The following is a 24,470-nucleotide window of genomic DNA, read 5'->3' as shown; positions in this document are numbered from 1 at the left end:
GAATGAGTCAGCGTCTAGGGACCATTCTGACTCTATTGGCTTTAGCCTGGATAGAGCGTCCACCGTCACATTGCGGAACCCTTGTAGGTGAACTGCCGATAAGTGCCATCTCTTCTTTCTTGCTAAACGAAAGATGGCCAGCATCACGTGATTGATGTAGGGCGATCTCGAGCCTCGTCGGTTCAGACATCTCACTATCACTTCGCTGTCCAAGACCAGCCTGATGTGAGCTGATCTGTGAGGAGATAGCTTCTTCAACGTCAGGAGGACTGCCATGGCCTCCAGAATACTGATGTGAAAGGTCTTGAACAGGGATGACCAGGTCCCTTGAGCTTTCCTTTGATGGGAGTGACCTCCCCATCCTTCCGTCGAGGCATCCGTGTTGATGGTCACCGATGGGGGAGGTGTTTGTAAGAGAACAGTCCTTGCTAGGCTCTTGACCTTCAACCACGGCTTGAGAAGCGATCTTAGTAAGGTCGGTACCGGTCTCTGTAGATCTCTTTGAGCGTTTGATGCGTATCTTCTCCAGACTCCTGACGCATCTTACAGCTGTGCTCTTAGCACTGGGTCTGTTACTGCTGAAAACTGGAGAGAGCCCAGTACTCTTTCCTGTTGGCGTCTTGAGATCCTGTCGGATTTTAGTAGTCTCTTGACAGAACCCGCGATCTCTCTCCACTTCTTTGGTGGAATGGAGAGACGGTGTGACTGGAAGTTCCAATGGATTCCCAGCCGTTAAAACTCCTGAGCTGGAGAGAGACGAGACTTCTTGTGGTTGATCTTGAATCCCAGATGTTCCAGGAACTGGATCACTTTCTTGGATGCCTGCAGACAAGCAGTCTTGGATGCTGCCCACACCAGCCAGTCGTCCAGGTATGCGGCTACCTGAACGCCTTGTTGTACGACTGCGTCCGCAAGTTTCGTGAAAATCCTTGGGGCTCTGTTTAGTACAAAGGGCATGGCTCTGAAGACATACTTTGTCTTCTGTAACTTGAATCCTAGGTAGGAGGAGAGGGAGCGACTGACTGGAAGGTGCCAGTAAGCATCTGCCAGGTCTATTGAGACTATGTACACCCCTTTCTGTAACAGTTTTAACATCCTGAACTTGTTGTTCTTGATGATTTTGTTGAGTGGCGACAAGTCTAGAATGACTCTGAGTTTGTCCGAGTCATTCTTGGGAACACAGAACAGCCTTCCCTGGAATTTGATGGACTTTGCTTTCCTTATAACCCTTTTGTTCACGAGTTCTAAAGTATATTCTTCCAGTAAGGGGGTGGAGTGTGGAAGAACTGAGGAAATAAAGGTGGAGATCTGTTCCATTTCCATCCTAGTCCATTATTGATTAGTCTGTGGGCCCAGGGATCGAAGGTCCAACTTCCTGAAAGTGGTTGAGTCTCCCTCCTACCTGGAGCATCTCATTGCTTAGATGGTCCTGAGGGTTTGCCACCCTGACCATGTCCTCCCCTGCCTCGTGAGGGGTTTCTTGAGGAGCCCCGTCGAGATCCTCTTCCTTTCGGGCGAAAGGTAGTGGTGGGCCTCTCAAAACCTGGGTTGAAAGCTGGTGGCTGGGCTACCAGCTGTTGAGGCACCACTTGGAAGGTGGTCTGTGGTTGAGCGACCACTTGGGGCATCGTGGTCATGGTGACCGTGGGATGTTGCTGTACAGGCCGAGAAGGTAGTCTTGGCTTCTTTGTCTTCCTCTTAGGTTGGGGACCAGCATCAGGGGAAGATTTTCTCTTTGAAGAAATGCCCCACTTTTGGAGAAGGTTCCTATTCTCCGTGGCGGCTTTCTCGACTACTTCTTGGACCACTTCCTTTGGGAAGAGGTCCTTGCCCCAGATATAGGAAGTAATCAGCTTCCTGGGTTCGTGTTTGACCATTGCATTGGCAAACACAAACTCCCTACAGGCCTTCCTGGCCTTCACGAAAGCGTACAGGTCCTTGACGAGGGTGGCCATGTGCATCTTGGCCAGGATCGTGTACATATCTGGGGTGCTGGCAATGCCTGCACACATCTCCATGCAGTTCTGGTGGGAAAGGGAAGCGGCTAGCCTCTCCTTTGTCTCCTGTTCTCTTCGCAGGAGAAAGTCCGATAGCTTCCATAGGTTTTCGCTGAACTGCTATCCTGTGATGTCTGCATCAAGCTTCAATGCTGAGAAGGTTAGGGTGACCTCCTTCCATTCCTTCTCATCTGTGGGCAAGGCTAGAGACAATGGCCTACACTCCTCTAGCGTAGGGCATGGTTTGCCTGTATCAATGGCCTTTAGCACACTTTGAAGAGCCTTCGATGAGAAGGGGAAAGCTCTTGAAGAAGGAGCAGCAAGAAAAGTAGGGTTTTTAAATATGTAACTTCCCTGATAGTTACATATACATAGCTTAATCCCGTGTTTCGTTGCGCGCACGGCGGAAATTCAAATTTTGCGGCAATCACCGCTAGGTGGGTAGGTGGTCATACGTGAGCGCCATCTCTCAGTAGGTAATGGAACCATTCCCAACATTCCTCAGAAATTCCCTGCCGTTGATTGAGTCAACACGTTGGAAATTCGCTTCGTTGTGGGTTTGCTTTGTCTACAAATTTGGTGAAGTACCCATTGTTTATTATTTATGGCAATCGCTAACTGCCTTTCGACTATCGAAGATATTGGATTTTCCTTTTTTCACACGAATAAGATAGTTTGTTCCAACACGAATACTTACCTCGAACTACTTTCTTAGGAGTTACCTGTAATCTCCTCTCTACCGACCAGAGTTTTGTGTAGTATACCCTAAACCCGTTTTCTATGGAGGGCTAACTCGGGAGTAAGAGAACGTGCCCCGAGGGTAGCCTTTGCGCTAGGTCGAGGTCCGCTTGGGATGTGAGCACCAGTAAGTTCTCTGGTCACGACGTGATACCACGTCGCTCTCGTCTCTCTCGACCCTTTGTGTCCGCCTCATGTGTCCCACGTGTTTACCGCGTGGTAACTTGTGCTTATCCCTTGTGTTCCTGTGCGTTCACTACCCTTCCTTGTGCTTCCCAAGTGTATTCCTTTGATTCCCTGCGTTCCTGTGTCTTGTGTTTGTGCGTTATGGAGCAGATCCGCCGTTGTCCTGGGCCTAGAGCCGGAAAATCGTGTGGAGCGTTCCTCTCCAAACCTGAAGTGGATCCTCACCCCCTTTGCTCTTCCTGTAGGGGCAAAGTTTGCTCTCCTTCGGATACGTGCTTTGAGTGTGTTGGTTGGAGTGAAATTCAGTGGGTGCGTTACAGCACGAAGAAAAAGAAAGCGTCGAAACGTTCGCCCAGGAAATCTAGCGTCTCTTCGCCGCTACCGTCGCCCAGTGGACGGTCCGACGGGGCTTCTGTCTCTCCTTCCCCTACCCAGAGTAGGGGACGAGGTAAGTCCGTTGTGGGGAAAGAGCCGGGCGTTTTTCCCCAGGAGTCTGATGTGTGTGAAGTGGGAGTTGCGGGGCCTTCTCGGGCTAGTGAGGGACCTGGTAGTACTGTGTCAGGGAGTTCTGGAGACTCGGCCCTTGTGCTTGGGGGGCACGTTTCCTCCGATGACCCCTTATGGTGTAGCAATGTTGTTCCTGTGTCTTCGCCCCCTTCGTGGGCCTGTGTTTCAGGTTCTTCGGCAGGCGGCGACACCCAGGGTAAGTTAGGCTCCGCAGTAAGTGATACCTTCGGATGGAAGCTCCCTAAAACGCCAGGTAGGTCCCCTATGCGGATGGAAGAGGGCCTGGATCCTTGGTTCCCTAGTGTTGGGCGCCAACCCTCGTTCCCAACCCCTCTGATGGAGGTTCCAGAAACCTTCCTGCAACCCTCTACCTCGGATACGCAACGAGTCGCGAAGCCCTCCGCGGCCCCCTCTTCTGCCCACCGTGCGGTTGGTACGGTGTCGTCGGGCTCTTCGGATGGTGGGGAGACATTCTCTTCGGGAGAAGAAGCCAGGAGGAAACATCGGCGCCGGAGGGAGCGGTCCAGGAGCAGGCGTTCCCGCTCAAGATCCCGTTCCAGGTACAGCAGGAGGCGGTCCCGCTCTCCACGGAGGAAACACAGGAGGAGTAGGTCCCCCGATGGTGATTGGGTATTCGTTCCCCGTAAGTCGGAGATACAGTGTTCCCCAGACCAGCGGTCCAGAGATTTCTCGCCAAGGAGACCATCCTCCAGACGTAGTTATGACCCTCGCAGGGAGAAACGCGAGAAGGCCTCTGTAGGTAGGTGTAAGACCGCGAAGCCTCCGGTTCACCCCGCCCAGCAGGGGGAACCGTGCTTCCTTACGGGCAGCCTGGCCGAATCAGCCCAGCTGGTGCGGCCCTCGGACTTTAAGGAACGGTTCCCGCTGTCGGGTCAGCCCACGGGATCCGTGTCCTCGTCCCCCAGAGAGCATGATCGGACGGTAGTCCTCGCCGGTACGGCGATGCCAGTCCTAACCCCCGCCCCTGGTACGAAGGTCTCCGCCGGGGAAGACCAGTACCTCTGCAGGGGAGTGCCTGTTGTGCCAGAACCAAGGCGCCCGGTTGGAGTGCCCGGTGACTCGGCTCCCCGGGCCCAAGTCGAGGCTTCGGCCGACGGTAGGGAAGGTTCCCCGACAGAGGACACGGCCTATAGAAAAGTAATAAGTCTGATCTGGAGACATCACAGGATTGAAGAACCGGTTGCTACCGATGAGGACTACTTGAGGTCCAGCCTTACCCGGTTGATGCAAGCTCCTGTCCAACAAAAAGCCTCCCTGGCACTTCCTGTGGCCCGAGATCTCGTCCTGGGCCGAGAGCACGTTGATAGAGTGGTGGCAGGCAATGCCGAAGCTCCCAAGACGCAGAGCTCTTCGAAGCTGCTCCAGGGGCTCAAAACACAGAGCAGGGTCTATGTGCCAGAAGGACAACGACTGGGAGCCTGCAAAGTGGAACCTGCTCTCGACATTCTGGGACAGGGCGCCTCGGAGGACAGAGCCTCTTCAGCCCCGATCTGTTTTTCTCAATCGGAGGCTGCGATGATGGAGGAAATGTCTAAGGACCTAGTGCACGTCTCCTCTTGGTTAGACTGGTGGGCTTCCACACTAGTGGGTGTGCAAGCAACTTATGACCTGACAGACCCAGAACAGCAAAGCCTCCTGAGGGAGCTTATCATCTCCGGGGGCAAGACCCTTAAGTTCCTCATCTACCAGTCCCTCGCCCTGTCAGCGAATTGGGTGCTTCGCAAGAGGGACACCATCCTGGCGAAACTTTCCCGGAAGGTCCCAGACAGAGAGGCGAGGGCCATGAGGATCCTTCCTGTGTGGGGTGACTCCTTGTTCCCCTTGAAGGAGTTAGAGGAGATCATGGAGAAGGTGGCTAAGAGGAAGGAAGTAAACGCGCCCAGGCCTACACCGGTAAGGAGGCCGCCCTACAAGAGGTCAGTCTCAGACAGTGCCGCGGCGCCTCAGGCCCCTCCTAGCCTGACGAGGAGAGAAACCCCTTCTTCCTCTTGGGCCTCAGCGCCTCAGCCCCCCCGTAGAGGAGCCCCAGCAGCGTCGGCCTCCTTTAGGACAGGTTATTCTGCCTCCAGGAGAGGCCGTTCAGGCCGCTCCTCCAGGAGGAGATAGAGTGGGAGGCCCCCTACGCCTGCCCAAGCCTCAGGTTGGGGGATGCCTCAGACTACATTGGCAAGCATGGAAAGCTCACGCAGCAGAGCCCTGGACAGTGTCCGTACTGAAGGAGGGCTACAGGTTACCGTTCTTAGCAGAACCTCCCCCTCTAATTCCGGCCAGCCTGTCGGAATGGTTGGTACCCAAGGACCCGTTGAAGAGGGCTGCCCTTCAAGAAGAGGTGTCCACCATGTTGGAGAAGGGCGCCATGGAGGAGATCCTACACCCAGGGCCAGGTTTCTACAGCCGCCTGTTCCTGGTCGAAAAGAAAGACAGAGTTCAAAATGGACACGCCGAAGTCGGTCCTGCTGTCCTTGAGGGAGAAAGACTACATGATGACCATAGACCTCGAGGACGCTTACTTCCAAATTCCGGTCCACCCCTCGAGTCGTAAGTTTCCCCGGGTGAAATGGGGTACCCAGATTCTGCAATTCAAGACCCTTTGCTTCGGATTGTCAACAGCTTCCCAGGTATTCACGAGAGTCTTCACGACTGTCTCAGTGTGGGCTCACGAGCGAGGCATTCGCCTCATCCGGTACCTGGACGACTGGTTGCTTCTTTCCTCCTCGAAGGACGTTTTGAAGGAGCAAGGGATGAAACTTCTCCAGTTTTGCAAGGGTCTGGATATCATGATCAACCCGGAAAAATCGAACCTATCTCCCTCCACCAGAATGACCTATTTGGGGATGACACTAGATTCCCTTCTAGTGAAAGCGTTTCCGTCGGAAGACAGAATAAGCAATCTGAGGAAGATCCTTCGTCCGTTCCTGTCGGGGCAACCCAGGAGGGCGAAGGACTGGCAAAGACTAATAGGGCATCTGGTGTCGTTGGAAAAACTGGTTCCCCAGGGGAGACTTAGACTCAGAGCCGTCCAATGGAACCTGAAGAACTTCTGGTGCCAACTGGACTCGCACCAGAAATTAATCCCAGTCCTACCAAACACAATACCCTCCCTGGAATGGTGGCATTGCCGGTCGAACTCGCTCAAGGGGATGCCCTTCGCGAACGATCCTCCCGAGTTACTTCTTTTCACAGACGCCTCCAACCAGGGATGGGGAGCCCATCTCCTCGACGGGACGGCGAGAGGAGCCTGAATGGACGGGGAGAAGGACCTACACATCAATGTCCTTGAGTTGAAGGCAGTCCAGAAAGCTTGCCTGCACTTCATCGATCTACTAAGGGGAAACACTGTGGCGTTGATGTGCGACAACGCCACAGTGGTAGCGTACATAAAGAAGCAAGGAGGCTTGAAATCTCGCCCTAGAGATTCTAGATTGGGCAGAAACGAACCAAGTTGTGTTATTAGCAAGGTTTATCCCCGGGAAAAAGAACGTGCTAGCCGACGGTCTCAGCAGGATGGGTCAAATAGTAGGGACAGAATGGTCCCTCCTTCCAGAAGTAGCCAAGCTCATCATTCAACGTTGGGGTTCCCCGGTGATGGACCTCTTTACAACCAAACTGAACGCGCAACTTCCCGTGTATTGTCCCAGACCCAAGGGCAGCCTTGGAGGATGCCTTTCAGCACAAGTGGGACAACCTAGACGTGTACGCTTTTCCCCCCTTCACGTTGATCAGGCAAGTACTCAACAGGGTAAGGACTGCCCAAAACTTAAAGATGACTTTGGTAGCGCCCTGGTGGCCGGAGAGAGAGTGGTTCGCAGACCTAAAAGACCTGGCGAGTCATCCTCCGTGGCCACTCCCCGACAGGTCAGATCTTCTACGGCAGCCGCACTTTCTCAGGTTTCACGACAACCCACAGTCTCTACGCCTTCACACCTGGAGACTATCGAGCGGCTCCTGAAGAAGGAAGGATATTCAGCAGCTACGGCTAAGAGGATGTCGCTATACCTGAGAAGGTCATCGGCAGCGGTCTACCAAGCGAAGTGGGCCTCTTTCACGAAGTGGTGCGCTTCGAGGCGCATAAAGCCCCTCAAAGCCTCGGTCCCAGACATAGCAAACTTTCTGGTATATCTCAGGGACGAGATAGGAATGTCAATCCCAGCTATAAAAGGAGTGCGAGCCGCCTTGGGTCAAGTCTTCCTTCTGAAGGGCATCGACCTGGGTTCCTCTAGACACATCTCTATGCTTGTCAGGAGTTTTCAGCAGTCCTGCCCCCCACAAGCAGTTAGGGTGCCTCAGTGGGACTTAGCTAGGGTCCTGAAGATGTTAAGTGGCCCCCCCTTCGAGCCAATGAAGGATATCGTAGACAGGGATCTCACTCTCAAGACAGTCTTTTTGCTAGCCCTGGCTTCTGCGAAAAGAGTAGGGGAGATCCATGGGCTGTCTTATGACGTCTCTCATTCGAAGGGGGGGAAAGAGATCTCTTTCAAGTTCGTTCTTTCGTTTGTGGCGAAAACCCAGAACCCAGCTGTCTGGGACCCAAAATTCGAAGGTTTCTCTCTGCCAGCTATTCCTAGGACGGGGAATCCTGAGGATTTGAGGTTATGCCCTGTCCGTGCCATTAGAAAATACCTTGAAAGGACTGCACATCTCCGGCCAGGCATCAAGAGCCTTTTCATCTCCACAGGTGTTACTAAGAAACAGGTATCGAAGAATACCATTTCCTTCTGGTTGAGACAAGTTATTGCCAGGGCCTACAAGGAGGAAGGACTGGCCTTACCAGGCGCTCCCAAACCCCATGACATCAGGGTTCTGAGCACGTCCTTAGCCTTTAAGAAAAACATGGCAGTGGGTCAGATCCTTCTAGCAGGTACCTGGTCGAACCAGTCAACCTTTACTGCCCGTTACCTCAAGGACTACTCAAGGAGGTCCTTAGACGGGTTCTCCATTGGAACAGTCATCTCCGCGCTCCAAGTGATTTAACGGTAAAATCCCCAGGCTCAATCGTGGTTAGCAAACCGGGAGAAACAGGTTCGTTCCCTTTCACCCTAATCCCCGTTTTCCTATCCTTCTCGGAGATAACCCTTTTGTAACCATTGGATAACACGTCTCTGCAACTGCGTTACTGGACTCAACGTCAGAAGAAGTTTTTCAAAGGGTGAGTACTTAGACACTAACGTGAGCTCTTTGTGTAGTTACCCTATTGTCCGTTTTCCTAGTATGATTTGTTTTTTATACCTAGGCCTCTTGGCTTCCGCTTGCTGGGTCTGAGGGTTAGGAAGGCACTCCCACCTCCTAAAGTGTAAGTCTCCTAAGAAAGTAGTTCGAGGTAAGTATTCGTGTTGGAACAAATAAAAAATTTTAAGTAATTTTTATTTTTCCTAACATACTTACCGAGAACTACTTTCGGGTAATGGCCCTCCCTACCTTCCCCGAGTGCCTCTCTGCCCTTGCAAGAATTTTTGCAACATCCGAGGAACTTACTGGCGCTCACGACCCAAGCGGACCTCGACCTAGCGCAAAGGCTACCCTCGGGGCACGTTCTCTTACTCCCGAGTTAGCCCTCCATAGAAAACGGGTTTAGGGTATACTACACAAAACTCTGGTCGGTAGAGAGGAGATTACAGGTAACTCCTAAGAAAGTAGTTCTCGGTAAGTATGTTAGGAAAAATAAAAATTACTTAAAATTTTTTATTTTTTGTTGGTCCAACATGGAAAGTTTAATTTAACTGGATTTTCAAGATGGCACCTCTGTTGTTAAATTAAAGGGCTTGACTGACTTTCAAGCTGCGCTTGATTCCCACACAGTATATAGCAGAGGGAATGTGTGTGTTTGTTTTCTTTTCTATGTTCGTAGATTGAAATGGATAGGATCAAGGAATTTTTCCCCCCTACTTTATTTACTAACGAACTACTCTTAAAGATATAATGGAAGGAAAAACATTATGACGTCACTTTCATGTGACGTAAACTCTTAGCAGGGCGAGATCTGAATGCCTTGAAGGAAATCAGTCTGCCATTGCTATGACGTCACAATCTTGTGACGTAATCTACTTAGTATGACTTGCAATTATTTAAATTCTTTTCTTTTTCTTGCAAAGAATGTAAAATACTAACTTACTAAGCATAAGTATTTTAATTATTTATAATGTAGGAAAATATATTTTTTAGTATATATTTGTCCTATTAGTATAATTCCTTTAGTTAATTTTCGATTTATATAGAGATTCCACGAGCGTACAGTCAGTTTACGCTATGTAGTACTCGTGACGATCGTTATAGTTTCACAATACTTTGTATCGTTATTTAATATTTAGATTTTGAGAATACTTATATTAATCATATAGCCTATTGTATTTTCTTTCTAGCCCTTGGCGAAAGAGTATAATCTCTCGCAACGGGTAGGTCTATTATGGTCTAATGTGAAATAGTTAAAAATGCTAGTGTTCAGTGGCACGTAAACATGACGCAGTGCAGTGGAGGGTGCGTTCGTTCATGTCCGGGACCTCTTCCATGCTCCCCAACCCCTGGGAGAAGGAAAGTCGAAAGGCTAAGGGAGATGTCAGACCTTGATCTGCGAACAAACTTCCCCTCGAGCGATCCTATTGACGCATCCCAGTATGCTCGCCTTCGCCATTGGAAAGGCGAGGTAAAAGTGTTATCCTCGCCGTCGGTTGACGCAGCTCCCAGACGAGGCTGGCGTTTTTACGTTTTCCCTTCTTGCTAGACAAGAAGAGAGTTGCTCGCCATGGTACCGAGCATCGAGATCGCTCCCTCACAGCGATCTGGACGCGTTTCAGGAGGCGGCATAGATCTTGATGCTCCCTCACAGCATGCTGGATGCATGCAGCATGCGCGACGCAAGCTGGACTCACGCGAGCAGGATGCTTCCTCGCAGCATGCTGGACGCATGCAAGCAGAGCACTTCCCTGCGTCAGCATCGCGAACGTCATAGTTCCAAGCGCATTCTCGCGGCAAGAACGCACGCGAGCTGCAGCGCTCATGGACACTCCCTCGTAGCGATCTGGACTCGTTACGGAAGGCGGCAAGGATTTTGACTCTCCCTCGCAGCATACTGGATGCACGCGATCAGGACGCTCCTCCGCGTCAGGATCGCGAATGTCATGGTCCCGAGCGCTCTCGCCCGGCTAGAACGCACGCGACCTGCAGCGCACATGGACGCTTGCTCGAGCAATTTGTACGCGTTACGGGAGGCGGCAAGGACGCTTCCTCACAGCATCATGCCTGTCAGAGCTTCAACGGTCCATTACGTCCTTGTTGACGTTTACAAGTTGCAAACAGAGGAAGCTCACAACTGCACCAGCATGCTGAACGCATGCGGGATGCAAGCATGCAAGGCAAGGCGAGTGTTTTCTCCCACTCGTTCTCCTTCGGAGATCGCCAACCCTTTAGAGGATGTGGCTGCCCCACAGAGACTTTTACAGCCCTCTGTGTGGATCGCTGAGTCTCTCAAGGAATGCTAGCAAATGACGCATTAAAACCTATGAAGCCGCCTTCCTTATCAGGTATGCCAGGATAGATCTCAGCGGAGGAAAAGCAGAAAACTCTTCATGAAGCAGATCTTAAAGATTACTTGCAGTTCTGGCGGACTTATATCCGGAGGATTTTTCAGCAGACTGTACCTCGGAGCCCGCCCTCGCAGTTTTTGAAGGGTAGACCCCAGGAAGCTTCCTCTTTTAAGGAGACAGTGTTAGCCAGATCGGTCTAGAGGTCATTTTCAACTCTGAACAATTGGATTCTCAAGAGAAAGAACAAGGAAGGGCAACCTTTTCCTTTCCCCCTACGAGATTTGCTAATAGATCCTGTGTGTGGTACAAGCCTGGGGAGGTTCTCAGTTTGGAAGTTCCTACCTCCTCCCAAGGAGACTTCTCCTTTTCGTTGACGCCTCACGTAGTTCAGCCATAACTAAGGCTAAGGTGATGCGGTCCACGTCGGAGATGGATCAATTGCTGAAGGGCATCTTCAGAACAATCGAGGTCTTCAGCTTGATGGACTGGACTCTAGGAGTCCTCGCAGACACTGTGAGGGACGGGTCGGTCGGACTCACAACCCTTTTTCACAGTAAAGTTCCTCTTCCCTTCAGAGCTAGTGAAGGACTTATAGGCAGCTATTACGTGCAAGCAACGCAAGATCTGATTGCAAAAGACTGCGAGGAAGTGCTTCCGACTAACCTTGTAGCCAGGAAGGAGAAGGAAGCTCCTCCCACGCGTCAGCCCTTTCGTGGGAGAGCTTGTCTAGAAGAGGACAGAGAATGGCTGCTGGAGGTCAACCTCTTAACCCCAAACAGCAACCAAACCCAAAAAGTGAACTCAATCTTCAGACACAAGTATTCCACTACTGGCAGCAGCTCTTGCAAGAGTAGGTTAACCAGATGCTGTCAAAAGCAGCAATAGAAGTGGTAGAAGTCCTCTCGTCAGAGGGATTTTACAACAGACTTTTTCTAGTTCCGTAGAACTCGTGGGGTTGGAGACCTGTTCTGGATGTAAGTCCTCTGAAGAAGTTCATAAGCAAGTCAAGTTTACCTTGGAGTCTTCTGCGTCAGTCCTAGCAGACACCAGACAGGGAGACTGGATGGTGTCATTAGATCTGCAGGACGCGTATTTCCACATCCCGATACACCGAACTACAGAAAATTTCTGAGATTCGTGTTCCAAGAAACTACTTATCAGTTTAAAGCACTCTGTTTTGGACTGAGCATGGCTCCCTACGTTTTCACCCGAGTGGTTGTCAACGTGGCTCGCTGGCTACATTTGACGGGAGTATGGATATCAATGTAATGTACTTGGACGATTGGCTACTCAGAACCAGGTCGCAAGGAAAGTGTCTGGAGGGTCTTCAAATTACAATGTCCTTGGCGCAACGGCTAGGGCTAGTGGTGAGCCTGGCAAGATCTCAACTGACTCCCTCGCAAAACATCATCTACCTGGGGATGAGGATTCAGTCAGTGGTTTTTCTGGCTTTTCCAGCTCCGAAACGCATTCTAGATTGCCTAGAAAAGGTGCGACACTTCCTGTCATGCGGTCCTGCTCGGTAGGAGAATGGAGGAGTCCACTGGGTACCCTCTCATCGATCGAGCAGTTCGTATCCCTGGGGAGACTTCATTTACGGCCTCTTCAATTCCATCTTGCAAATTTTGGACGAGAGGTCAAGGTCTAGAAAAGTGGTTGACGATTCCTCTGGGGATCAGGAATCACTTGAGTTGGTGGCACGACGCCAACAAACCCTTGGAAGGCCTCGAACTTTATCAGAGGAACCCCGACCTAGTGTTGTATTCCGATGCCTCAGACATAGGGTAGGGTGCAACACTGGGGAAGGCCGAGATATCAGTTCTGTGGGAAGAGTGTCAGAGGGAATGGCACAAAAACATCAAGGAGCTAGTGGCCATTCACCTAGCACTAATACACTTTCAGGAGGAAGTCCAAGGAAACTTAGTTCAGGTCAACGCAGACAACACAGCGTTGGCCTACATCAAGAAGCAGGTAGGCACTCGTTCAGACTCGCTTTACGAGGCTGCGAGAGATCTATTACTGTGGGCGAAAGCGAGGGACATAACCCTGATAACTCGCTTCATAGAAGGGGAAAAGAACGTCAGGGTGGACCTTCTCAGCAGAGGAAGAGAAGTTCTAACTACAGAGTGGACCCTACATCACGAGGTGTGCACCAGCCTTTGGATGTTAAGGGGTCAACCCTCGATAGACCTCTTTCCTACATAGATGGCAAACAGGTTGCCAGTGTATTGCTCTCCAGTCCCAGACCAGGAAGCAGCTGCAGTGGACGCTTTTCTCTTGGACTGGGGGGGACCTAAACGTGTACGCTTTTCCACCATTCAAGATCCTGGACAGAGTCCTGAAAAAAGTTCAAAGAATCGCACAACGCCCGCTTGTCCCTGATAGCTCCGTTTTGGCCCATGAGATCTTGGGTTGCAGAAATGATGGAGTGGCTGGTAGATACCCCCAGAACGTTACCAAGTTGGAACGATCTGCTCAAACAGCCACACATAGAGAGGTACCATCAGAATCTCCCCGCTCTCAATCTGACTGCCTTTCGACTATCGAAAAGCTGGCAAGAGCGAAGGGCTTTTCAAGGGAAGCTGCACGAGCTATCGCGAGAGCTAGAAGGACATCCACTATTAGAGTTTACCAATCTAAGTGGGACGTGTTTAGAGAATGGTGCAGGACTAACAAATTATCCTCTACCAGTACCTCTATAGCCCAGATAGCAGACTTTCTGTTGCATCTGCGAACAAAAGAGAAGCTGGCTGTACCTACCATCAAGGGTTACCGCAGCATGCTAGCCTCCATCTTTCGTCACAGACACATTGACGTGTCAGGTAACAAGGATCTCTCGAATCTCATTAGATCTTTTGAGACCGCTAAGAGAAAGGACAATCCAACCCCCTCTTGGAACCTGGATTTAGTCCTAGACTTTTTGACCTCAAGTACTGTAGGTTTGAACCCCTCGACAAGGCTTCTTGGAAGGATCTTACCAAAAGACTCTATTCCTAGTGGCATTGGCTACAGCCAAAAGAGTAGGAGAGTTACAAGCCATCAGCAAGAAGGTAGGCTTTAATGGAGAAATGCAGTTTGCTCCCTTCAGCTAGGCTTTCTCGCCAAAAAACGAGAATCCTTCTCGACCTTGGCCAAGATCTTTACCATCCCAGGGCTATCTCACTTAGTTGGACGGGAGAAGGAGAGAGGCCTTTGTCCAGTGAGAGCTCTGAAATTTTTTCTGCACGCATCCAAAAACCTGAGAGGACAAGCAGACAACCTCTGGTGCTTAGGTAAAAAGCCCTCTTTGCCTTTATCAAAGAATGCCCTGGCTTTTTTCATTAAGGATCTGATAAGGGAAGCTCACCAAAATTGGGAGGAAAGAAATTTCCCAATCCTTAAGGTAAAACCACATGAGGTTAGAGCTGTTGCAACTTCTATGGTTTACAAGCACAACAAGTCAATGAAGTCAATTCTGGAGGCTACTTTCTGGCGAAGTAAATCAATCTTCACAGACTGTTATCTCAAAGATGTCCAGACCCAGTATGGGGATTGCTGTTCCCTGGGTCCGTTCATTACCTCCGGCGTCGTAGTTGGAGAAGGCTCTACTGCCTCTTCCCTATAACCTTTTTTATATATACCCTTGCCTTTTTCTTGTACTTGTGTTCACAGGTTGTCTGTGAAGGTTGTTGCAGCCTTCTACAGTCTGGGATACAAGTCAAGTTAGTTTTTTATGGTGTGTGTTTTTTAATTGGAGTAGGTGGTCAGAATCATTATCCATGACAATGCCAGGTTAGCAAGGGTGGAGGTCTAGCCACGCTAAGGTCGAGGACCTTGTGGCAGCCCCACAGAGACTTTTACAGCCCCTGGGTGGATCGCTGAGTCTCTTAAGGAATGCAGGCAAATGAGGCATAAAAACCTATGAAGCCAGCTTCCTTATCAAGTATGCCAGGATAGCAAGGGTGGAGGTCTAGCCACGTTAAGGTCGAGGACCTTGTGGCAGCCCCACAGAGACTTTTACAGCCCCCTGGGTGGATCGCTGAGTCTCTTAAGGAATGCTGGCAAATGAGGCAGGGTAACTATGAAGCCAGCTTCCTTATCTGGTAAGAACCAGATTTTATTGGTACTACTAATTTGTAGCTATTAATAATTATACGAATTCCCGACGGGATGAGGTTTTCTAACCCGCCACCAATGGTGTCAATCAGCTATATATACTGTATGTAACTACCAGGGAAGTTACATATTTAACAATGATATTTTTATTATAAAATAAATTTTTGAATATACTTACCGGGTAGTTACATATATAAAAGGTCCCTCCCTCTTCCCCTCTGAAAACAGAGACATCGAATTTCTGAAGATGTTGGGAATGGTTCTAATAACCTACGAGTGTATGACCACCTACTGTCATGGCGGCGATTGCCATGAATTTTGAATTTTTGTCGTGGCGCGTTGAAATGCGGGATTTAAGCTATAAAAAATATATTTTATAATAAAAATACCATTTTCATTCATTTGATCCCACCCTCCTCCCCACATCTAGTGAGGACAACGTGACAATGAGTTTTCAAATACTGTGGCCTTCAATGGACATACAGTACATTGTAGTAGTAGTTGTCTAGGGCTGGGATGACTAGTTTTACAAACCCACTACTGTACTATATAATCCTCTAATTTTTCAAGTTATCAACCAAGCTGCTTTTTCAAACCTTTTAGCACAATAAGTGTAAGGCAAGTATTAATATTGTGAATTTTCTTTGAAGACTTACTTTTTTCATTCTCTTTGATATTAAAAATTCAAGAAAATTTTAATTGAAATTAATTGTTGCAGTTATCATCTGGTAGTCAATATGTCGGATGAAAGAGTAGAGATCATCAAGGAAAAGATTGGAACATACCCAGATTTCCCTAAACCTGGTATTCTTTTTAGGTAAGTTACATTTGAATGACTAGACAGACCACCTATGTTTGATGAGAATTCTATAAACTTTGAACTGCACCATATTTGATTTCTACAATTAGCCATAATTATGTACTGTAGCCCTTTTTGTTAAGAAGTACTGTAGTTTGGGGTTAAAATACTCTCATCAATTTTTTTTTTTAAGTACTGTTATGTATTGTACATCCTTTATTGCCAATGATATATTGAAATGTTACTTGATTATAAATGTAATGCGCATTTCTGTAATTTTTATTCAGTAATGTAGACCTATAGTGGTTTGTTAATTTTGATTTTGAAAGCTTCAATATATATTTTAAGAGTCCAATTCAGTATGACTTCAGTTTTTCCAAAACTACTGTATCAGCTTGACTGTAAGAATTAAAAGTTTTTCCTTTACATAAACAAACCTTTCATCCTTTAGATAGGAAATACAGTACGGTAGTGCGAGCTGTACTGACTGTAGAATTGTTAACAAAGTTGTTAGGTAATGAGAGCTGCTTGATATATATAATTTGGTTGAGCTCTTTTCCTCATGGATTTCAAACCGTATGACATGTGATAGTGCCTTGATAAGGATAAGGCATGTGAAAAGTTTATGCCAAAATTAACTGTTTGATTCCCATGTACTTTGTGTGTTAAGTAGGTGGCATGACTGTTCGCAGTCTTCCCCCATGTAATGAGTGTAGGTCATGGTTATCCCAACTGTGGGCAAAGTTTGGGAAGAACTGGAAGAAGTTTAAAAAGACTTTGCTGAAGGGCATTTCTGGGTCTCTCCTTCCCTTATTCTCAGCCTGGACTATCTGTTACCCTTCCATGTACTCCTTGGGCTCATCCTCTGTGAGTACACAGGAGGGTATGGAAGACACTGACCCCTCCCGCTGTTCGAGGCTTGGTCCATGCATAGGTATCTACCTCTCCTAGTGAGGGGTTTACCCCTGTTTGGCCATGAAACTTTGACCTAAAGAGTTTATGGCCCTTTTTGTATTTTCTGTTATACTATGCATTAATGTTTGTTTCTATGTAGAAGCAAATTTTTCATCCTTTAATTAGGAGATAATTTGGCGATAGCTAGTACGGCAGTAAAATCATTTACTTTGGCCTAATGGTGAAAGGATGTGTTACTGACATGCAGGAGTGTTTTAAAAGGTAAGACATATTCTAGAAATTTAGTCTTGTGAATCCCCGTAAGTTGTGGGTCTTTGGGGTGGTAGGCACGAATGCTTTTAGTCATCCTTTTTGACAAGTGTTGTTCATGCTCGTCCGTACAGGAAGACTCTGAGCTCCACTAGGAGTGTAGCTCGGTAGCAGTATCCTTTCTACTTAGTGGGATTTACCTTGGTTTGGCCACTAGGATTACACCTAACAGTCCATGCCTGAGAATGACTACCTTATGGTACAGTATAAATCTGTGTCATTAGGTACTCCTGGAATTACATTTGCCAGTGCTTTGCTGAGGCACCTGGCACTGTCACTGTGCCTCTTGCATTGATCCCTATGCAGTGTAGTGACGAGAACTCCAAGTCTAGTCGTTGCTATTTTGACTGAGGAAACTCCTGTAACTTAACTGTCTCCTCCATGGGAGTGCAGTCATTGTTGATCACTCAGAATTTGACTCCTCTGGAGGTAGTGAAAGGAGAATGTTCAGTAAGGGAAAGATGATGGTAGTTCTAGTTCATTACCTCCTCTTCATCTTCCTATTCTCATCTTTGGACACTTCTTCTCAGAGAAGAACAACCACATGAAGTAGTAGTCTCGTAGGAAAGCCTCTCGCCGAAAGTTCTTTTTGACATCTAACGACCGCTCTCTTCCTCTAGGAGAAAGTGAAGGAAGAAACTTGCCTTTGGGGTTGGTCAAACATAGCATCAGTCTGGTTTAACAGCTGATGCTATTGCACTGGGTATAGGAAAGCTTTCCTTCACAGGACATACCAGCACTAAGTCACGTGAGGCTCTAGCATATGCACCCACCTTCTTTAGCTGGAGGGAGTTTTTGTGTTAGTCTATTTAGATGAAAGGTTGATTTGTACAGAGACAAAAGAATTGTATCTGAAAGAGACAATTTTTTAGGAACTAATTCCAGGAACCATATTTTAGCAGCTAGGTCTTGAAGGAAATATGTTAAATCCAGACATACCATAACAAAGCATCTCGGCAAAGAATTCTAAGCAAGGATAGATTCTTTCTTTTGAACTGCTTCAAAGGGCAACTGGAGAATCTTTTACCTTCTTCCATGTGCTTCATTATTCAACCCAGTGCTAAAGACCAGGTTGAAAGACCTCAATTTGGTTTGGATAAAAGTGGCCTGAAATAGGTTTTGAGACCTTCAGGCTCAGTTGCCCGGGAATTGCGAAAGAACTCTCAGGTCTTGGACCACATTAAATGCCTTTTCTATGTCGCCTTCATTTCCTTGATCCTTTATACAAATGCAGCGCTGTCGGGTTGTGGAAATTATTCAGAGGAGACCTATATGTTTGGGAAAATAGTTCCCTCAATTTAAAGGATTTCATGTCAATATGTTGGAACTGATGGTGGTCTTCTAAAAAGGCACTCTGATATAAGAATTTCATAGACAACTAAGCATCTGTTTGTTGCCTCAAGAAGTGAAGTTCCTTCAGGAGAGGAGTGTGTTACCCTCATCATTCCATCTGTCTGGATTTCTTAATGTTGTGGCAGATGTCCTGTCCAGACAGACATTCCTGCATACAGAATGGACCTCGGATCAGAGCTCATTTCAGGAGATTCCAGAGTTAGTTCCAAATCTCCACAAGCCACAAGCCTCCACTATACATATCTCTGAGTGTAGATTCTCAGGTATTGGCAAGAGATGCTCTGAATCTGGATTGAAATAGATATTGATAATCCTTTCCTCTGAGTTTGATTTTGAAAGCTTTGAATATTCTTCAGGATTTTTCAGGGACAGCTGTGCCAGTGGCCCTATTGTGGCCAAACAACCTGGAAGCTTCAACCTTGTCATACAAATTGGCATTGACAGAACCTCTCGAGCGGGCTTTTGATGTGGATTTAGGCTCGGACATGTTTCATAGTATCACCCAGTCTTTTACATATTCAACCATCTTCACCAATACCTGCAGTATCTTAATGTCTGGATAGGGTGCTTGAGTTTTTGGCAGAATTAAATAGTTCCTTCATTTCCTTTAAAAAACTTTAACAGAAAGCTATATTTTTAATGGCTTAAGCCCCAGGAGCAAGGGTCATTGAACTTGCTACTTTCTGGAGAGATCAGGAGTTCATTACCATATTCCTGGTCATCATGGAATCCTAATAATGCACCTCCTATTTTTAGCCAAAATAGAAAAGCCTTTTAGAGACTGGATTCACTTTATATTGCAGCACTAGAGTCAGGAGATAGTAATCTTTGTCCAGTATCTAACCTGCAAATCTACCTACAGAGATCCATACCCTCAAAAGGTAGTTTGTTTCAAATACCCAGACCAACAAGTTCCTTTCAACTGGGCCCATTTGTATTCTATTAACCTCTATTTTTAAGAAAAAACTTATGCTATCTCCATCTCCTAAAATCCACGATGGGAGTAAAATTGCTGCTTAACTATAGTTCATTGCTAATATGCAATTTCAGACATCCAGAGTTTTACCTGAAGCATATATTTGCAGTACAACATTCATGTGTGGTAATTGGCTCGTTTATAACCCCCCTACTGGTGGAAGCCTTGATGGACCCATTCAGTCAGGTCCTTCAGTGGAAGCGCGATGACAGGTATACAGTGTTTTCTGGAGTCATCCTTTATGAGGTGAGATTCAGAGTTGTTAGGTTTTCTTCTCAATTATATAAACATGTGAAAGTTGTTGTACTGAATGTCTTTACTTCATAGTCTTCGATGGTGCACAAGTCTACTCAATTAATGCTCTGGTGTTAGTCCTTGCAGACCACACAGCACATTAACCCCAAAAGAGTGGTTTTGACAAAGGAAAAACTTATTTTTGGAGTGGTACTCTGTGGTCTCTATAACTCTCGCTCCTCCTTAGCCTCGTGCAGTGGATCAGGACGATTGATTCTCACTTGGAAAGGAAAGATGGCTGATGAATAAGTAGAGTTGTCTCCAGCTTTAGCGTTGGTTCTTTTGTCTCTCGGTAATGACGTAGTGATTGCATTACCCATAGCAAATGGTTTTCAGCATATGAGATGCTGTGTTGAGTATTGTTTCTGATCTTGAAGGTCTCTTATACACACTTGAGTCTGTGCTTTGCACGTTGATACACAGACCCAGGAGTAGGGGAGACGATATTTCTTTGGTATTTATGTCTTATTAGATTCCCTGTTTTAGCATTAAACAGGAAAGTCCTAGGAGACCACACAGCATTTCCATAGACCAGGAATTCATGTAAGTTCCCACCCACTTCCACACTCATAATGGCTACGATTGAAAGAATGAGAAATCAAATGGCACCAGCAGGGAAGAGATGCAGTTTACGCAACTGCTTTATTCTAAGTGCCTCTTTTTAGTGGGAACAAAGGGTTTTACATGTCATGACTAGTTTTTTTAGCAGAAGCTCTTCAGTTAAAGAATGGGTAGTATAGAATTCCAGGTAAGCCTTGATATAATTAATTTTAGTTGAAAATTTTTTCATAATTGTATCCCTTTGGATGCCATTAGGCATATTTTTTTATCTGATTTTTCTACTCCCTTTGGCTCCATTCGATGTATTTTACATCCAGTAGTTCTTTTATTATTTGCGTATAAGAAAATTATACAAAATATATAAAATTTTCTATTAATTGAAAGGACATATTTGGGCTCAAGCCATGTCATCCTGAAGGAAGGTTCCTATAAGTAGCTTCCTAAGGGATATTTGACTACAGTGATATTCCCAGAGAATTTACCTTTAGGTCTCCAGAATTCTAACTCCTGGCGCGAATATCCTTAAAATTTCTCTTAAGGATATCGCATAATATCAGGGGACGTATATCTTGATACAACACACAGCAATCTTCACCCCGAATAGCGTTTTCGCCTCAAGAGGGAAGAGTGGCAAAAAAGAGAAGGGGAGCCGTTATCAAGGTTACCCTTCCTCCCATACTACTATTGAGTATCTAGATTCTAGATGGTGCCATATCCAAGATGGCGGTTATTCCTATTTTTGTAGCGATTTCGCTCGGTGGTGTTCCCTGTTGATCTAACGTTTTTGATAGATTTTGTGAGGATTATTATGCAATCTCCAGCTTCTTTCGCCTTTGGAAAGTTGAGTATTGATTCTTTACAGTGTAGGATTTTTAGCTCCTGCTTCACAGTGAAATTAGAGTAATTTATTTGTGTTAAGGAGCTAGGCTTGTTACCATAGGCGCTATGGGCGCTATCGTTCGTTATACATATGTTATTTAGTTAGCAGAGCGATTTCCCCGTTGTAATAGCATTAATAATTTATGAGAGCTATTTAGGCATTATTATACTAGTAAAGATATTTATTTTATGCATAATTTCCTCTTCCTTTGCCGATCGTATACGTTAGAGTTTCGGCGATTTAGGTAACCGAGATTCGTCTTGCTTAAGCTATCTAACGTAGGCAATGTAGTATACTTTCAGACATTATCCCCGTTTACCCTCATGTACCCGGTTGGCAGCATGCCGGCTGGGCCGGTGCCTTCAGGTACTTACTCAGTCGGCGGTATGCCGACTGTACCAGTGCCGCTAGGTACTAACTAGCCGGCTATATGCCGGCCGGACTGCGCCGCCAGGTACTAGCTCTGCCGGCAATATGCCGACTGAACTACGGTATATGATTATACTGTAGCCAGTATATTTGCAGTAGAGTATATACTGCAGATAGAAAACTATTGTATATATTATACAGTAGTTATTTCTAACATATCTTGTGTATCCTTGCCCAGTCTTTTGCTGAGACCAATCCTATATTAAAAGAGTAGAATTCCTTCAATACTCTGATTAGAAATCAGTTTACATTCTGCCCTACAATATTAAATATTTTAGAAGGGTCAGTGGTAGTACACTTTTCTATCCCTAAAGGTTAGAACCCTTATCTTTGAGTTTCCCGGATCAGGAAACTCTATAGTCTTAATATTGGAAGGGAAGGTCACAGCAATTGGCTGAGTGGGTTACACAAGTATGTATCTTTTCTAATTTCTAGTCCAGCTGGCGACAGGCCAGCCGGACTGTGCCACCAGGTGCTAGCCATGCTGGCAACTCACCGGCTGAACTACAGCATATGATTATACAGTAGCCGGTATATTTGCAATATAGTACATACTGCAAACAGAAAATTATAGTATTATTATTCAGTAGTTAATTTCTAACCTACAGTGGAACCTCTACATACGATCTTAATTCGTTCCAGGAACTGCTTCGTATGTTAAAACAATCGTATGGTGGAGCAAATATTCCCATAAGAATACTCTGTAATTTTTATAATTCGTTCCACAGCCCAAAAACGTATGATAACTCTTTAATAAATTACTTCTTATAATTACACATAACAATAACACAATTGCATGGTATGAAAGAAAGATGTAAAAAAAATAATTATAAAGAAATAATAAATAAAAAATGTGTTTTTATTGTCACTTTACCTTAGAGACAGGCCAACGCAGGTGTAGGAATTGCTACGCAGGAGGAGACGGACGGTCGGCGAAAAGTCCTCTCTCTATTTCTGTTTTTCTCTAAACAAAGCATTAACATGCTCTTTAAATAAATTCTCTCTCTCTCTCTCTCTCTCTCTCTCTCTCTCTCTCTCTCTCTCTCTCTCTCTCTCTCTCTCTCTCTCTCTCTCGTTCTTCTTTACTGTGAGAGTGTTAGAGACGTCTTATAATTTTTTCTGAGAGAGAGAGAGAGAGAGAGAGAGAGATAGAGAGAGAGATATTAAACAAAAATGTGTTTAGAGTACATATAATTTTTAACAGCGTCAACGAGTTGAAAGACAATTAAATGTAACTAAAAAAGTAATATCAGCGAATCTGAATGCCTTTATTAACTAAAACAAATATAGATACAAACACACTCTTGTGCATATGCACAAACACACACACACAGGTGTAGGAATTGCTACGCAGGAGGAGACAGACGATCGGCGAGGAGGTAGAGATGGTGACTGCGATAATGTACCGTAACTTACTCTAACTTACACTACGGAAACTTTAATCTAATTTAGCTTATTTATTTTTTATTTTTGTCTTTCATATTTGTTACATTTTTTTTTCTTTTTGATCTTTAATTTTCATGAATTACGGTACGTTATCGCAGTCACCATCTCTACCTCCTCCCCGACCGTCTGTCTCCTACTGCGTAGCAATTTCTACACCTGTGTGTGTGTGTTTGTACATATGCACACGAGTGTGTTTGTATCTATATTTGTTTTAGTTAATAAAGGAATTCAGATTCACTGATATTACTTTCTTGGTTACATTTAATTGTCTTTCAATTCGTTGATGCTGTTAAAAATCATATGTACTCTAAACACATTTTTCTTAATCTCTCTCTCTCTCTCTCTCTCTCTCTCTCTCTCTCTCTCTCTCTCTCTCTCTCTCTCTCTCTCTCTCTCTCAGAAAAAAATTAATAGACGTCTCTAACACTAACAGGGAAGAAGAACAAGAAAGAGAGAGAGAGAGAGAGAGAGAGAGAGAGAGAGAGAGAGAGAGAGAGAGAGAGATTTTATTTAAAGAGCATGTTACTTCTATGTTTAGAGAGAAACAGAAATAGAGAGAAGACTTTTTTAAAAGAGCTTGTTAATGTTATATTAGTTTTCTTTGCTTCACTTTCTTTCTTTCTCTCTGTTCATCATGCTGGCCCTTCTCACAAATGATTGTTGCCAATAATCTCTTTGTCCTTTATTCCTACCAACAAAAGGAGTTCCATCTCTTCCAGGGTATTGCTACGACGTTTTGAAATAATGGTGATCCCCTTCGATGGTTTGACTGCTTCAATGGCTGCCTTCTGCTTGATGATCGTCGAGATCGTAGACATATTCCGGCCATATTGTTTAGCCAGATCACTCACATGCACACTGCTCTCATGTTTTTCTATAATTTCTTGCTTCAATTCTAATGAAAGAATTGCCTTCTTCCTTTTCTCATCACTACTAGTACCTGTACTGATACTTAACTTAGGCACCATGATTATAGGTAAAATCAAAGAGGTAATGTGAGAAAAGGAAGATAATAAGCACTGTTAATAACAGACCAAACAGAGGACAACCACACGATACACATGAAACAGAGAACAGACCGTCCCTCCCACATGCTGCCATCTACCGGCGTAAACAAGATCTACATCGGATGTTGGAGCATGACTTTGGGTGTCGAGACAAAAATTTAATTGGATTTTACTTCGGATGTTGGAACAATCGTATGTAAAGACAATCGTATGTAAAGGTTCCACTGTATCTTGTGTACCCTTGTACAGACTTTTGCTGAGACGAACCTGTATTGAAAGAATAGAATTCCTTCAATACTCTGATTTGAAATCAGTTAATACTTACCCCACAATATTAAATAATTAGAAGGGTCAGTGGCAGTGTACACTTTTTCTATCCCTTGGGGTTAAAACCCTTCTCTTTTGAGGTGCCCTGATAAAGGAAACTCTTTATCTTTAAT

At 46.0% G+C, this 24,470-nt stretch overlaps 1 protein-coding gene across 4 annotated transcripts in view; it reads left to right on the top strand.

Annotated features, from left to right (window-relative positions):
- The window catches only part of Aprt (adenine phosphoribosyltransferase), a 161,056-nt gene that overhangs the window by 53,000 nt on the left and 83,586 nt on the right, over positions 1-24,470 (top strand). For all 4 annotated transcript variants that reach the window (XM_068383843.1, XM_068383845.1, XM_068383856.1 and 1 more), the window contains exon 2: positions 15,780-15,878. In XM_068383843.1, coding sequence (XP_068239944.1) covers positions 15,799-15,878 — 80 coding nt within the window. In that variant the 5' untranslated portion in view covers positions 15,780-15,798. The remainder of the gene's footprint in view (positions 1-15,779; positions 15,879-24,470) is intronic.

This window comes from Palaemon carinicauda, chromosome 1 (genome assembly GCF_036898095.1).
Source record: "Palaemon carinicauda isolate YSFRI2023 chromosome 1, ASM3689809v2, whole genome shotgun sequence".
In the NCBI taxonomy this organism is placed as follows: Eukaryota; Metazoa; Arthropoda; class Malacostraca; order Decapoda; family Palaemonidae; genus Palaemon; species Palaemon carinicauda.
The sequence above is the reverse complement of the archived record's forward strand: the minus strand, read 5'-3'. Positions and strand labels throughout refer to the sequence as shown.